Genomic DNA, 15,000 nt, shown 5'->3' on the forward strand with positions numbered 1-15,000 from the left:
TTTAAACCTCTATTTTATTTTGGTAGTTTTTAATAAATGTCAACTAACAGGGGAAAAAATATTATCATAAAAGGTTTTTAATTCAGAAAAAAAATTTAAAACACAGATAATTAACAATAAAATAGCACGAACCCTGATCTGATTTATCAAAAAAGGATAACAATCAATGAAATCACAAAGACAAGTTGAAGTAAAAGATCAAATTAAACTTGTTTGAATCGAGAAGGAGGGGAATAGAGTTAGGACTAGAACGTTGGAAAAGGACTGCAACGTAAAAAATGAAGAGTATAAAAAGAAATGAGAGCGACAATGTCAATAGGACGCAGTCATTTTAGAACGAAAACCCTCATATCCATACATGTAGCAGGAAGTAACACATCATAGCCATGCTGGTGGCCACGTTACCACTTTTCCACACCATTCAGCATTTTTTCCAAATTTGTCATTTTCCTCACCATTTAAATTAAATATCAAACAATATATAACCCCTCCTTCCAGGAACCCTCTCGCGTATATTATTACCATGAGCACCAAGTTGGAAGCCTATAAAAGCCACCATAACGCTTCATGATTCATCTTTAGACTTATCTGTCCAAGTTGTAAAATTTTTATCAATTTATAGCTGTCTTATAAGTCTAGAAAATACACACTCAAATGGGAAAACTGAGTTATGATCCCAAACATCATTGCTACCCTCACAAGCAGTCCAACACTGCTACCTTAAAGATGATGCATAGGATGCCGAAGAAAAGAGTGAAAATAACGTACATATCGAGTCCATTGTTGGTGAGAGCGTGCGATGCTTCTGAGTTCCGATCAGTGGTTCAACAACTCACGGGCAAGGACTCCAACAAGGTGGTTCAAACCCCGCATAAGGGTAATTCTATTTTGATGCATCAAAGTGGAGATCTAAGTGCAAGTGAAGATGGGAATGGTTCATGTCATTACAATGACATGTCGATGATTACTTCTTCTCTCGAGTTCGATGAAGATTACTTCTGGAAAGAATTACTTGCACGTTCTGTTTTGCCGTCACCCTGTGTACTTGTATGATATATATTAATTAGTTAGTATATGTTCGACTAATAATATATCATGCTTTGATTGCTACTGCCTCCACTGGCAGAGTCCATGCGGGAACCCTTCGTTTTTCTCCTCATTGTTGTAAACCTGATTAGTTTCCTTTGCCTTCCATATCTTCTTTCTTGCATACATCATTTTTTATTTATTTATATTATTGGTTGATTTAGATCTCCAACACATTTCTTTTATAGTTGTGACTCTATAACAATTCAGTAACAGTGGCGAGATTTATATTATTGATCGGCGTGGAGTCTTTAACAATGTCCTTATTTTGGCAATAGATTTTTTATGGCTTTTTTTTAGTAATTTTCTTTCTGAATTACTGATTTATTATAGTTTATAAATATTTTATCAGACTAGGGTAGGTTGTATATGTTATAAAATTCAAGTTGGAGAAGCGGTTTTAAAAAATGTGCAAATTAATTGTGGATTCAATCATGTCATGATGAGAAAGATGGATAAGGGAGCGATTGCTACGAAGAATTGGTCACGGTTGTGACGAAAGGGTTAGGAATATCAGAAGCTGAGTAGATCGGAGGTATTAGGATCGATAGAGTTGCCTCCCACCTTTTGCGCTTTTTTTTTATTAACTTTCTCACTTTGAATATTATTAAATTTGGTATATATATTAAATCTATATGACTCTAATTAAAAAGGTAGATCGGAATTTAACTCAATTCTATAAAATAAATTAAAATAAATTAGAAAGATAATCTTATAAACTTTTTTGTTTTATCTCTCATGGGGATTTGGATTTTTTCCTATAAGGGAGACTTCAATTTTCATGGTCCGCGACAGTTGGGTAAAAGAAAAAGGAAAGAAAAAATGGAAATGGATCTAACTTAGAAAACAAAATGACACCAGTTGAAAATCTTTGCACTTCAGATAGATATATATCATTCTTTTAAAAAAAAGATTTAATTTAGAAGTGTTATTTAATGCAAAGAGAGGATAAATTATTACATGATATAAGATTACGTGGCTTACGGTTAATCTCTATTATATATAAAACACATTAATAAATAGATGTCGGAAATAGTAGAAGAATGTCACATCTAATATTGTCCGACCGAATCTCAAATAGAATTAGAGAATAGATTGTATAAATATGATAACTTAATTTATTAATATGTTTGTATATATTAATTTGAAAAGACGTTAGACACATATTAGTGACTCGGAAAAAAAATGTAGTATAAAGATTGATTAACTTGAACCATGTAATAATTTATTTGAAGAAAAAATGCGTCAATTTACATGAAATAATTTCACATTTTTTTCCAAAACATTTATTGATTAAAATTAAAATATAAAATTGCTTTCACATGAATCATGCCTTCGCATAGAAGAGATGAAAGTGTATTCGGTAATAATTAATATTATTAATTTAAATATATTAATAGTGCAAAGATTTTTGCATTGATAATTAAATGTTATGCATAATAAAATTGCTATTTTTTATAGTAAACATTTTAAAAGTTAATTATATACATGAATTTTAATTAGTTAATAATGTAAAAGAAAATTTAAAGGAAATTTATAATATGTTCAAAAATTAAAATTATTTTATGAAGTACATTTATTAGATCAGATCAAATGTTTTTCATTTTTATGACGACTAAATATATTATATTGATGTTTTTAAAATTCTTTTTAATCAATTCACGTTGAGCAGTATAAAATTGTTAAAGTCCATACTTAATTCAATCATATTAACATAAACACAAGTGGATTGAATCCGTGAACCAAACTCGACCCATTTTGTTTTTAAAATTGAATTGGGTACTCATGGTCACAGATAACCATGCATACCCCAAGTTAAATAAAAATATTGCAAGTGGTGGTTTAGATATATATGTCTACCATTTTTTTCATTTTTAACTTTAAAAATATATAGTTACTGCGAGATACAGTTTCTTATCATAAGTACCAGATACACCAACACTATAAAATTTTATAAATTACATAATTTGAAAAGAAAATTATATACTAATTTGGTGAAAAAGCCCGTTCTTATATCTAGATTACAAAAGCTATTCTTCTCTCTCTCTATTTTGATTTATATGTCTGTCTGTCTCGTTAATTGAACGGTGACAACTAGGAAAAATAAATATTATTTTAAGTTTAACCAATAGTATTATAATCTTGTACCATGTCCATTAAAAAAAACAGTGATATAAAAAATTCACAGCCTTTCTTGAGCATGATTATCTCCCACATAAAGTATGGTTTTGTAGGGACAAAAAAAGTTAACGGCTAATTTGATTTCCACATATATCTAACACACCAATTCAATTAAAACCTACGCTGGAAGCGAAACTGAGTTGAATCCATAAGCCAGAAAATTTATCTTAAACTTTCTCATCAATAGTTTAATTCAGGAGGTAACATATCTTTCTCACAGGAAGCATTTAGCAACACCCAAAACATGGATAGACGAGATAATGAGAAATTGAAGCACTTATTTGTTAATTAAGTTTTATTTGGTAACGTTGGGATTTTGCATAGTTTCTTGAGAGTAGTGATGTTCTTTCGAAGAAGATAAAGTGTGGAACATAAGATGTGTGTAACAGTGTAAGGCATTTTTGTATGCTAATTTTTAAAAAAGAAGTTTATAAGAGGAACCTCGTATAATACTTTTGAGAATGAAAGAGAATTATGGTTGACGTAAAAAAAGGTAAATGCAAAACCACGAGTGAATTATGAGTATTCAATTCCATTTCCTACCAAAGTAGGTGATGGGTGTCAAACCAATAAATTTTATTCTTACCTTTACAGAAAATAATTTGAGTACAGCAATGAATATGTTTGAATCCACCTAGACTAATGAAGTTGATTTTTATATGCAATTAGTGCGGAAAATAAAGAAAATGATGGCTTTCAATAGGTAAATAGATCATTGTACAAAAACAGGAAAATAGATTTGAAAAATATATAAAACAATTAATAAGCAAAATTATAGTAAATGATTAAGATTCAAGCCCCTTCACCCAGTGAATGTAAGTTGTGCAAACAAGATATACTTGCATTGTCCCAAATAGTGATATATTTTCACATATCTAGCAAACAAGATTTATAATTTAAAAACAATAGAAAAGGGCATGCATAAATGCATATGCACTGTCCCAAAAAAAAAAAATATAGCATATGAAATCGGGAAAAAAAAATTAAGACTACATATATCTTTATAAAAAAATGTATTTAAATTAGGTAAGATTACCACTGAGGGTCAATGCTGTTCTTGTGAATATTTAAGATAAATACATATTCGGCACTTGAATTGGATATCATTATCCGCGCACTCAGTAATAAAAGTTAAATAAATTAATTTAGCTCAGTGTTATTTCCTCGCGCAAACACAATACAAAATGATAGCATAACATTCAAATGACTTGTACTCTATTAACTAAATGATAGCATAACATTCAAATGACTTGCACTCTATTAAATTTAACCAAAGCAATACGCAAATTATTTTAGGTTTTAATTTTTATCAATTTACTCTTTATTTTTAAAATTAAGCAAATTTATTCACATTAACTACATTGTTTTATGGCTAAAAATCTAATTTGGTCCCTTATAATAATTTTTTGTTTCAATTTTGTCCCATTTTAATTTTTGGTTTCAATTTGGTCCCAAACTAATTAATTGGTTTCAATTTAGTCCCTAATAAATTAATTGGTTTCAATGTGGTCCTTCCGTCAAAATTTGTTTAACGGCGTTTGGATTTTTTCCACGTGGCAAAAAATTAAAATGTGATAATTGTAATTAATGCTGACGTGGATTTCCAACGTGGAAAGAGTATCTTTTGTGCCAAAATCGCGCGAGAGAGAAGAGAAAACGAGAGAAGTCTGATTCATTGGTTTGTTTGGAGATAAAGTTTTTCTTAAGGTTTTGAAGAAGAAGAAGAAGGCGCATGCATTGAAGAAGAAGAAGCGACGTTTTTGTGTTGTTCTAATCGGGTAAGTCCTTTGTTTATGGTTTTTTTTTATTAAAGGGTCTTGTTGGGTTCACTTTAGGGCTACGGGTAAGAGTGGGACTGGGTTATGAGTTGCGTTTTGATGTTTATTGGGGAGATTTTGGTTTTGGTGTGGTCCCAAACACTGGGTTCGTTGGTTTTGGTGTGGTCCCAAAGAATGTGTTGGTGGCAATTTGTGGTTTATTTTGGTTCCTGTATGAAAAAATCTTGTTGTGTGTTGTGCATATATTGGCCTCACTGAGTTGTACATTGTTGACCCGTAAAAATGCATATGTTGGGCCAGTGACACATCAAACCCTAATTTATTTGCATATGTTGGCCCAATAATGTTCCTTTTTTGACTATGTTGGGCTACAAAAGTGTTGGTTGTTATGTATGCATATTTATGTTATGAATTTGTTTTGAATATTTCATTGTTTCTATTAATTAAATATGTTTGTGTTAATTTTTAAATAAATAAATTGATATATTTGGAAAAAAATGTATTACTACAATAGGTTAATATTAAAATGTGTGTTTTGTGAATTTTTATAGGAGTTGCCTGATATGGATTCATATTTTGAAGTAGTTGTCCATCATGGGGGGAAGTTTGTAAATAAAGGGAAGTTAGATTATGTGGGTGATGATTTGACATGGTCCTGTGACCCTGATAAATGGTCTTACTTTGAAATATTGGGTATTTTAAAGGAAATGGGATATATTATAGAGGATAAGATGTGGTATTTTGTGGGTGAGCCAGATTTTGAGAATGGGCTTAAATTGTTGTCTGATGATAATGGGGCCATGGAAATGATAAGGATAGCAAGAAAGTTTGGAAATGTTAGATTATATGTTGAACATCCAACATCTCAAGCTGAAATTATACAAAGTTTACCATTAGTTGTTGATGTAAGAAATGATGGGCCTGTGGCTGATGACAATGGGCTTGGGTCTTTTGTTGATCATGAGACCGAGGTAGGGGGTGGTTTTGCTGATGAGAGTGTGCCAAATGGTGGTGTTGTTGATGAGTATGGAGGTAGGGTTGAGAGTTTGCATGAGACTGTTGTTTCTGACAAACAAACTGAAGATAGTTATCCTTCAGTACATTTGGGTGATACTGATGAAGAAGAGCTTTCAGATATTGAATTATTTGAGGTACTTGTTAAAGGTGGAGAGAATTCTTCAGTTGATAGGTTTGAAGGACCTTTAGAAGTAAGACAGGCTAGTAATAGTGGTGACTTAGATATATTGAATGAATTTGAAATACCTGTCCCAGAACCAGTACATGAACAACCTAGTTGTAGCAGTAAGAAGAGAGGTAGGCCTAAGAAGACTGTTGAGGCTACTATAGACCCTACAGATGACGATATTGATGGGTTTGGTAATGATGATTCAGATGATGACTTGTTCAAACCTGACAACTGTGGAGTAGGAAAAAAAACCCATTCCATGGGTAGGGGTATTTCTAAAGAAGAATATGAATCGGAAGAATTAGTAAGTGGCCCGGATGACAGTAGTGATGAAGAATATACTATTGGTTCAAGTAAGTATCCATGTTTTAATATGCCTAGAAATATGGAAGATTATAAGTGGGAACTGGGCTTGTATTTTGTGAGTAGAGAAAAGTTTAAAGAGGCAATTACAACATATGCTGTTCATTCGGGGAGAAATTTAAAATATAAAAAAAATGATAAAAGAAGGATAAAGGTGATATGCAAACAAGGATGTCCATGGGTAGCATATTGTGCCAAAGTACCTTATGAAGAAAGTTGGCAACTAAGAAAGATTGTTGATATACATACATGTAGTAGGGAGCACAAGATGACTTTGTTGAGTACTAAGTGGTTAAGTGACAAACTTAAAACAACTATGAAGGAGAATCCAAAACTAAAATTGAATGATATCAGAGAAAGAGTGCAGAGAAAATGGAATGCTAACATCTCTAAGGCCATGGCATGTAGGGCTAGGAAGGTTTCAAAGAGTTACGTTGAAGGGTCTTTCAAAGAACAATTCAAGAGGATTTATGACTACAGTCATGAGCTAATCAGATCTAATCCAGGTTCAACAGTGAAGGTGAAGGTTGATGGCAATGAAGATTGTGAGAATAATGTTGAAGGGTCTAGTAGAGTACTTCCAACCTTTCAAAGAATGTATATCTGTTTTCAAGGTTGCAAAGAAAGTTTCTTAAAGTGTAGACCCATAATAGGGTTAGATGGATGTTTTCTAAAGGGTTATTATGGTGGCCAAATATTGGCAGCAGTTGGAAGAGATCCAAATGAGCAAATGCTGCCAATATGTTTTGCAGTTGTTGAAGGCGAGACTAAAGAGTCGTGGGAGTGGTTTTTACGCCTCCTAATTTCTGATCTTGGAGGATTTTCAGCTTGTGTCAATTACACTTTCATTTCTGATCAACAAAAGGTAAAATTGAAAATTTTAAAAATTTATAGTTCATAATGACTATATTGATTGATTGTGTGTGTAATATTCATTTTGCAGGGGTTGCTGCCAGCAATCAATGAATTGTTGCCCGGTGTAGATCAAAGGTTTTGTGTTAGACACCTTTACAATAATTTTAGGAAGAAGTTTCCTGGGAAAAAATTAAAGGATTTGATGTGGAAGGCAGCTACAGCCACATATCCTGTAGCATGGGAAAGAGAAATGCATGAGATTAAAAAAGTGGATGTTGAAGCATTCAAACATTTAATTCAAATTCCCCCTAGGTATGCTTTGTTTCATAACTTGTACTTTATGCCTTTATTCAAATAATTGTTTATATGTTATTGGTTTCAGGTATTGGAGCAAGTCAAGGTTCAAGCCAAATCCTAAATGTGATGTTTTGGTTAACAACATGAGTGAGGCATTTAACTCGGTCATTACAAGAGGGCAACATATGAAGCTGTATATCAATCAATGATATATCCATTAAATGGTCAGCAACTCTGGACCAAGACATGGTGCCCTAATGTTCTTCCACCAGACCCGTGAGAATCACGGCCGTGATTCACAATCACGGCCGTGATTCACAATCACGGCCGTGATTCACAATCACGGCCGTGATTCCCTCTGTTATAAGTCAATAAAAACATGTTAACTTCAACCTGCCAGACCCGTGAGAATCACGGCCGTGATTCACAATCACGGTCGTGATTCCCTCTGTTATAAGTCAATAAAAACATGTTAACTTCAACCCGCCAGACCCGTGAGAATCACGGCCGTGATTCACAATCACGCCCGTGATTCCCTCTGTTATAAGGATATCGTACCTCCTAGAAGGATTAATTTTAATACTTGTTATGCAATGTACTGTATTACTAAGGACAATGATGACAGGTTTTATTTCATTGTTAGCCAGACAGGAGTGAACCACTTACTGTCAAACCGACACTATACAGTATAGGATGAAACCACCTAGTGTTTCCCCTTGCAGTCATTGACTGATGTACCCCAACAACAACCTGTTCTTCAGGACGTAGCACTTGAAGCAGACCAAGAGGAGACAGAGGACCAACATTTCACAAGACAACTGCATGTACAAGTAGACAATGCTGATATTCTATCTGCCATTCAATCTATGGATCATCGAATACAAGAGATGGATGAACGTCAACAACACTATAATTATATGGTTGATAGGATGTATAATTGGCACCTTCAGCGTTATCCAGATGATTTTCCTCCCCAGTAATTTCTCTGAATCATATTGCTTCACCACAAGCAATTTATGTTATCATTTTCTCTTGTTTAGTCTTTCAACTTTCTAAGCATATATATTTAACTCCTTCAAATTTCATACCATATGTATTAAAGTCTTTAAAAACTTTGACCTTAATATATGTATGTTTATGAATTTTGGTATGCTTTGACATTCATACTTGCTGCACTGATGGTTTTAATCTTAAAAACAAACCATTAAATTTAAACTTCAGGCAATGCTACAATACCATCATTACTAACTCTTGATAATTCCATCGCAATTAAACCAACATTACAAAAATAACCATCAACAATATCCCAAAAGGTGTCTTTAAATACAAAACACCATATTTCCCTACTTCAAATAAAACACCCTTCCAAATTGAACCAAGTTGTTACAAATTACATACATTAAAACCAAATTCAACAACAACAAAAAAATTACAACAATTATCAACAACTTTATCCACCATCTTATTGACTTCAAAGAACTCTGAAGATTGTTCATCTTTCTCTTCTGCCTAGCTACCAACAAATCCCTTTCATCGACATATTCCTCAAAAGACCACTTGAAAAAGTTGCATCCTTGTTGTTCAGCATCACCAAACTACAAATTTTTAAAACCAAATAAACAAAACCACAAAATCAGCAATTAGGGCTAAATTAATTTAATTAATTTACATTACATACCTTGTAATTTGGACAACCCCAGAATCTTTTACCAGCATTGGCAGATGTCATTGTTGTTCGCAACACAGCAACCTCTCCGCAATGGCAATAGGGAACAAAATACCTACTACTATGACTTTCAAACCCACTTGAATTCGTGGAGTTCATTGGGCGTGAATTCGCAGACATCCGGGACGTTTGCATTCTTCAACAGTAAACCCTAACTTCAAATCCTACAAATGACAACATGGGGACAACAAAAACTAATTTATCAACAAGAAGAAAAAGAACAAGAACAACAACAAGAAGAAGAACAATAACAAAAGAAGAAGAACTGGGGGTGGACAAAGAAACCTTAAATGAGAATAATGAACACCTACCCATCCACAAAAACATAAACAAGAAGCAAAATACAAACGCATCCACGTCCCAATCCACGTTGGCATCCGCCTGCCTATTATCAATCCACATCAGCACCAACTGGCGTCCACGTCCTCAATATTTAACGACGTTAAAGAAATTTTGACGGAAGGACCACATTGAAACCAATTAATTTATTAGGGACTAAATTAAAACTAATTAATTAGTTTGAGACCAAATTGAAACCAAAAATTAAAATAGGACTAAATTGAAACAAAAAGTTATTATAAAGGACCAAATTAAGTTTTTAGCCTTGTTTTATATAAAACTTGTTAAATTTTTATGTTCTATTGAAAATTTCCACGTACTGAATTGATTAAAGTATTTTAAACCTTTTTGTCTAAAAACACAATAATCAAAACATCAAATCAAACACGCTAAAAATACATAAATAAAAAAATAAGGAGTCTTATTAAATATAACAATGATTACTTGTTCTAATATATTTGTTTGCAATATATACAACTTAAATAACTTTTATAGTATATTATTAATTTTAAATTATATATTTAATAATTCAATATCTATGTAATATTATATATATTATTTTGTGATATTAATTGCAAGCATATTATATATGTATATATTATTTATATTTTTAATTTGTATTAATATACCGTTTAACATGTAATTTTTTTATGTATTTTTTATAAAATAAAAATAAAAATAATTTTAAATAAGATAGAAAAATTTAAATTTAAAATAAGATATGAATTTATTAAAATTTATAAGTATAAATATATTTAATATGAATATTTTTTAATAAAAATAAATAAAAATCGAGTCATGCGGTTCAACCAGTGACCCACCGGTTCAACCTTTGATCCACTGACCCAATACCTTAACCGGTTCGATGACCGGTCCGATTTTTAAAACTATGAGTAACACAACTACGGTTGGGAAGAACAATCCATACACAAATTCAACTAACTGCTCAATTTCTTCGTCCAAAGAAATAGTATAATTAAGCAAAATTGATAACCTACTTTATGCTCCTCAAAGAATCTTTTAAATTTAACTCAAATTAAACAACACGATCATATCCATGCCGATTAATACAAGAACAGTTTAATTAAAGACAAGCTTGCCTGGAGGTTAATTGTGGTATAATATAATTGTATAACCGAATCTAATATGTGATATGAAACCAACGCTTTGGAACTTGTGAAGGAACCAGCATATTATGGGACCACAAATTAATTTAGCAAAAACGAACTAGATGATGTGCTATGTTATTAGAACTGTAGAAACATCAAGGCAAGGGTTTGCCTCAAGCACAAGATCATAAACAAAACATTATATAAGCAGCAGCATGTTTTTCACCTAGCTACTTACCCTTGATATCATTGCCTAGTTCTCCTAACTAATGAACTAACAAAAGCTAGCAGTGATTTTAGCCATTTAGGTGCTACTAGTTTCCATCATCAGCGGATTTGAGGTAAAGGGTTTCACCGCCTTCACCAGAGCTTCCCCCTCTGCCGTCACCTGAACCACCAATATCCTGCTTGCTACTTCCAATCATGCCCCTTCCAGCACTGTGCAAACCCTCCCCTGTGGAGCCGCGGATAAAGTCAGGAAACCCTCCAGAACCACCTATTGATGAACTGCCTGACCCCACATTCACATTGTTGCCTTCACTTTGCATCATGTGAAGTCCTGAACTTGTGCCGAGGTGGCTGTGCATGCCTTGCTGCTGCTGAAGGGCCGAGTATGGCTGCTGCGCGTACAAGAGGGAGGACCGCGCTGCCATCAGCTGCTGCGGTGTCATCTGCTGCGCTTGTTGAGCCTGCATGTAGTGTGCTCCTTGCTGCATCATCCCACTGGGAGGGTACTGCACCATCAGATCCATACATTAGTAGTGAAATTGGTTAGGAAGGGTTAGAAATTGATAAAGATCATTGCAATACTTACAATTTAGATAGAAACTTATAAATATTTGTTTTTAAGAGATTCTCTACTGTAAAATACTTTTTATTTTCGGTAGAAAAATTCTCAAAATTATTTTTAACTTATATTTTAAAAGACTGTTAGTGAAATATACATGTACCTGACCAGGCATGGTGGGTGGTTGGGGTTGAGAATCGGCAATTGCGGCTAAGTACATGAGATTTCTCTGTAGCCTTGCTTGGTTCCTGAAAATTTTTGAGAATGAACTTGGTCTAACATCAACTCCAAAGGTTAATTAGCTGATATGGGATTAAGAGAGTCTTAGTCTTTGGTACCATATAGTTCTGTAAGGTAAGTTTTCCTTATTATAAAAAGTACCGTTTTCAATTTCAATAGCTTGAGTTACTGGGTGAAGTCCCGGGTGATTTTATATTAGATCTAACATGACCTATGCTTCGAGGATAAAAAAATGCACAACTACACATGTTCTATCTTACATTGAAATTTAACTTTCAAACTTTAAAGCACTTGGTCATAGAAGCTTACATATTATCTCATGGAATAACAATTAAAGAACTTCTGTAGTTAGGTGAAAACAGAAAACAAGTGAAAGGTTGTATGTTACATATTTAACAATTAGACCCACTAGCATACAAGATGTTTGGGAGTATTTATGTCTCCCTATGTATATCCAAGCCTTTGGAACTATGATTTCCACAAGAAACCTTCCTAGATGAATAGTAAACCCACACATTACTTTATTACTTCCAACTGCATACAACAACCAACTTTATTTCATTAAATGAGGCCAGCTACACATATTGACATCATTCGGCTCTATATCCAAAACCAAAATTTCAATAAACCATTTAAAGTAAAGTATTTTCAATGATTTCTCCTCTTTTTTTTTTCACTTCAAACATCACAACAACGTAAACAACTGGGGACTGTCCAGTTGCCAGAAAAGGAATCTTCTGAAGCATAGAATTCACATTTGAATCAAAAGAATGAGTTGCAAAATAGTTTTTCTGTGCTGTCGGTAGCAATGTGAGAAAACCAGTGAACCGGAGAAGGGTGAGTGTTTGGAAAGGATTGTTCTCTTTGATATTTAATGTGAGAACTGAAAAAGTTATATGAAAGATGTCAGGTCATAATCAAACAAGATAACCTTGAGCTTCAATTCAGAAAGGATTAGATGTCATGAACATCACAAATTAGTTTATAGAAAACTGTAAAAAAAAATAAAATTATAATTTTGTATGTAGCATCTGTAACCAAACTCTGCAAGAAAACCATAAATGGCAGCAGATTTATTTTCAATTCAAATATATATTTGAAAATAGAAATTTCTAATAACTGTCATGTACGTAGCATTTTGTTTTAATGAATGAATATCAATACATTCACCCAAATAATACTAGATGATATCAAATTTTATAGAGATTCCGGGGGTAAAATGCTTCATAATGAAGTATTTTAAAAATTACTTTCAACATTCCTAATGTTATCCTCATAGGAGCCACATAATGGGCCTGGAAATGCAACAGAGGCCGTACGTACCAAGTCAATTCCATGGTAAGTTTTATTGTGACGCAGAATCAGCCATATTCTTCTGTCACACTATTTCAAATTCCATCCGTTAATTAGCTGACAAGATTGATTTTTACCTACCGTTGTAGTTACATATGGTAGTGGGTTGGGAAAAATTCCCTGGTGGTGCAGCACCCAATCTAGTTGTTAAGGTTATTTTATCGTTGATTGAATTGAACCTATTTATCAATGTGGAAGTATAAATAACCCTGCCAACTAGGCCCGCAGATGGAGACATTATGGTCGAGAAAAAATTAAGAAATGAGAAACACTAATTAGTCTAATACTTACTCGGCACACTCGCTCAGCTTGCCAGAATTCTGGCTTTCAACAATCTTCAGAATCAAGGACTTGTTCTCATCCAGGTACTGCTTGTAAAAAAGGGGTAAAAAGGTAATCAAAGGATCAACACCATCATAATGTCATATAATTAAATGCTGCGAAAATATTAAGTAATGGAAGGGGGAGCAACAAAACGTCTTTCCTTAAAAAATACTATATGATGCATGTAGATTTTAGAAAGTTAGAAAACAAGCAAGAGATTAGTTCAAGTTGATTAGATAAGATATAGTAATAGATAAGGTATGTGAATTTTATTCTACTTTGATCTGAAACTTAATTTGTCTTAATTACGTTACCATTTGGGTAAGGAAGTAGAAGTGCACCATATTAATCAAACGAAAGATTTCCCGATTTAATAAATGTTCCCCATGATGCAACAAAAAATGAATAGAGGAGAAAGAATAAGAGGAAAAACACATGCAATTAATCCCAAGTCTGAAAGTGGGATGCTAGTAAAGGAAGCAAGTGCATTAAAGCGTTGGTACGTTTGATAGAGAGAAGCTAAGGGTTGCGATCGATCTCGAAAGATAATGTGATCTGAGCGGTGAGAAAAGCAGGTGTCATAAAAGGTGAGAGACAGCACATGTGGAGAGAAACGCAAAAAGGCAAAGCAGTATGAAGAAATACGTAAGGGGCAGCAGAAGATGACAAGGAAGAAGCAGAAGCAGAAGCAGAAGATGAGGTATTTAGCAAAAGGAAGAGGTGCTAAAGGTGGAAGAGAAGACCCACAAGAGAAGCAATGGTGAGAGAAAACAAAAGGGAGAAGAAGAAGAGGAAGAAGAAGAAGAGAAAGAGAGAAACGGACCTGCTGAATGTGATCAGTGGTGACGTTGTTGGGATAGTAAGCTGCCATCATGGGCTGCATCTGCATCAGGTGCTGCTGCATCTCTCACGCAATGCTATCTCTTTATATACTCCTATCCTATCTCTTAAGATTCTTACTAATATATGTAACGTACACACTCTCTCTCTCTCTCTCTATGAGCTCAAGAGAGAAACAACACACACTCTCTCTCTCTCTTTCTGTGTGTTCCCACTTTTCCCTTCTCTTGGCTATTGCAATGATGCTACCACACGGAACAAGATATTAGAAAGCGTGAATAGAAAGTGAAAGAGAGAGAAGACATTGGGGTTGGGTTGGGTTATTACTATTTTATTTGTTTTGACTCTTTCTTCACAATGGGGTCGGTCTCTTCTCTTGAACTGCGTGTTCCTGTCACTCTCTATGTCACGTGATAGACAAGGAGAACAAATTTGACCATCTCTTCCACCATAATTATTACTATATTTTCATTACTTTTTTCATTTTCTTTTAAATTAATTTTTTATTTTTTGGTTTATAAGTTTAAAATTATTGT

At 33.5% G+C, this 15,000-nt stretch overlaps 2 protein-coding genes across 3 annotated transcripts; one reads left to right on the top strand and one right to left on the bottom strand.

The window, feature by feature from the left end:
- The first annotated feature begins 6,539 nt into the window (after positions 1-6,539).
- Positions 6,540-8,597, top strand: LOC145958878 (uncharacterized). Its single transcript, XM_083076416.1, has 2 exons — positions 6,540-7,459; positions 7,538-8,597. Exons 1-2 carry the CDS (start codon positions 6,605-6,607, stop codon positions 7,805-7,807), a joined length of 1,125 nt encoding a protein of 374 aa, XP_082932542.1. The 5' UTR covers positions 6,540-6,604; the 3' UTR covers positions 7,808-8,597.
- Positions 8,598-11,023: 2,426 nt separating this feature from the next.
- Positions 11,024-14,735, bottom strand: LOC109818200 (GRF1-interacting factor 1). 2 transcript variants are annotated; one of them, XM_020383621.3, is made up of 4 exons: positions 14,448-14,735; positions 13,592-13,668; positions 11,871-11,955; positions 11,024-11,654 (listed from the first exon to the last, which is right to left on the bottom strand). In XM_020383621.3, the coding sequence occupies exons 1-4, from the start codon at positions 14,526-14,528 to the stop codon at positions 11,235-11,237; spliced, it is 663 nt and encodes a 220-aa protein (XP_020239210.1). In that variant the 5' UTR covers positions 14,529-14,735; the 3' UTR covers positions 11,024-11,234. The 2 variants fall into 2 exon arrangements, with proteins under 2 accessions (XP_020239210.1, XP_020239209.3); XM_020383620.3 differs by lacking the exon at positions 14,448-14,735 and adding an exon at positions 13,939-14,106.
- Between the last annotated feature and the right edge of the window lie 265 nt (positions 14,736-15,000).

The sequence above is a fragment of the Cajanus cajan genome, chromosome 6 (assembly GCF_000230855.2).
Source record: "Cajanus cajan strain Asha chromosome 6, NIPB_CcT2T_4, whole genome shotgun sequence".
NCBI lineage: Eukaryota > Viridiplantae > Streptophyta > Magnoliopsida > Fabales > Fabaceae > Cajanus > Cajanus cajan.